The 1,999-nt window shown below is 42.2% G+C and overlaps 1 protein-coding gene across 1 annotated transcript in view; it reads right to left on the reverse strand.

Moving 5' to 3' along the window:
* CHPT1 (choline phosphotransferase 1) overlaps positions 1-1,620 on the reverse strand; it is an 11,459-nt gene extending 9,839 nt beyond the window's left edge. The window contains exon 1 of the mRNA XM_010009827.1: positions 1,609-1,620. Within this exon, the coding sequence (XP_010008129.1) occupies positions 1,609-1,620 (12 nt within the window). The remainder of the gene's footprint in view (positions 1-1,608) is intronic.
* Positions 1,621-1,999: the final 379 nt, after the last annotated feature.

Below are 1,999 nucleotides of genomic sequence, written 5' to 3' on the forward strand. Positions count from 1 at the left end.
AGAGATTTTTCCAACATACCAAAATTGACTACAGAGGCACTTTGAACAAGGATTTGAAGAAATTAAGTCATTCACTAAATATGAAGGAGCAACTCTTTACTTAATACAGATCATCAGAGTTTCAAAATGGGCTGTCAATCTGTTACATTAGCACCAGGCTTAGGTTCAAGGAACTATCCTACAGTGGTACCTTTCGAAAGCACTATTTTCATAAGCACAAAGCACAGTTAGTACATCTTTGTCTAGGAATTAGTTTTTACTAACAATCACTTATAACACCTTTTGAACAAAGTACAGGTAACTCTTCTTGCCTCAAGTAGTTTCCATCTTAACAGTAAGAAGCACTGTTCATGAAAAGACAGTCAAAGTTAGCTGCTGGAAATGCAGCTTGCATGTTAAGTGAACAGCCACAAGCAGTCTCAGAGCTGAATCCTTTCCAGCTCCCAGGTAAGGGACAGCTGCTGTGGCTCTGCCCCTTTTGCAATTCCTCTCCTGCAGCACAAACAGACCAACATGATTACGTGTATTTCCTAAATCCAGTTAAGGCCACTAAGCAGATTGAGACAACAGATCAAACCTCAGTGAGCTGAGATTTGTCCACACTCACATAAACCCAGTGTCACTGCTGGGGAAAAAGGACAGTTGCCAATCAGTTCCCAGGCAGGGACAGGAGAAGGCAGTGGTGAGAATGGAGATGAGGCAAGCTGCTTCACCAAATGTTCTGTTTTCTCATCATGGTTATGCTCACTGACTCGAGTTGGAAAAACGTTATGCCTCCAGTTAGACTGATCACAAAACACATCCTTCCCCAGACCCAGCATACTTCAGGGAGCTTCAGTTCTGAACAGCTTTTTTGTGGTTACTTAAGACTTCCTTGAGGATTCAAGGCTCACTGATACACTGCACTATCATTTAGTTTTGTGCTTTTAATATGAGAACAATATTGCCAGCAAATTTGTGATTTTCCTGCTACCCAGTATTTGGATAATTTCACTAATGAAACACACCACCATTTAAAGTCAAAGGGGCTGGCTGCTTCACCCAGCTTTGAAGCAAAAGACAAGTCAAAGAACTAGGGATGCCAGCTATAGGTGAGAAGTCTGGATTTTTATGTACATAGAAATCTAGAAAACTCTGAAAATTCTTCAAAACTGGCAAGGCCATCTTTCTCCCTAATCCAAAGAAACTAAGAAAAATTGTAATCACAGAGCATGTTGGAAGCCTTGAGCAAATGAAACAGGATGAGTCGATATTCTCACTGCAATGTACATTTAACATACCAGTAACTGATAATCCCCCTCCAAAGATCACCTTTGAGAAATCCGTGTCAAGTGGTGACAGCAATGAATGCTTGATGTTTACCTATGGAATTAGAGGAGTTATTTAGGTTTCTTCTCCCCTTTAATCCAGTTAAACAAAGGGATCTTGTGTTGGGGGATGGAGTTAAAAACAAGGGAGTGAGTCATTTGAAAAAGTTTCTCTCCTTTGACGGAGGGGGAAGGACAGAGCCTGTGGACAACAAGAGGAGCCTAATGCCCATGCTTCACAGATCACCAAGAGCCCCGTGAAGGAACAGACAGTCAAGTGCCTTTCCTGGTGTAAACTCACTTGGTCAGACATCGTGTAAGGAAGCAGCAGCTACCCACTGGCCCCTGTTCTCACTCTCTACCGTTCTAAAACAGAGGGCTGGCAGCCACTGCTTAGGTATTTCAGGGCATCAAAGCACAGTTAGGACCCTGTTGAAGCTAAGCTTATTTTAGGTGTGACACAATCCACACACTAAAGCTACCACAGTACCTGTACCAGCACTTGCAGAATAGCTTTGTTGCATGGAAAGTAACAGGTGTTATTGATATTCTCAAGCAAGGCAGCTCCTGACACAGACCTAGGAATGGAGCATTATGAGCAGAAAAGCTGGAGGAAACCACTGGTTTCGCTGTAGTCCTTTGAAGTAATATTGTAAAGACATTTCAAATTTTAACACCAGTGTTACTGTGAA

The sequence above is a fragment of the Nestor notabilis genome, unplaced genomic scaffold (assembly GCF_000696875.1).
Source record: "Nestor notabilis isolate BGI_N333 unplaced genomic scaffold, ASM69687v1 scaffold6212, whole genome shotgun sequence".
NCBI classification, from domain to species: domain Eukaryota; kingdom Metazoa; phylum Chordata; class Aves; order Psittaciformes; family Psittacidae; genus Nestor; species Nestor notabilis.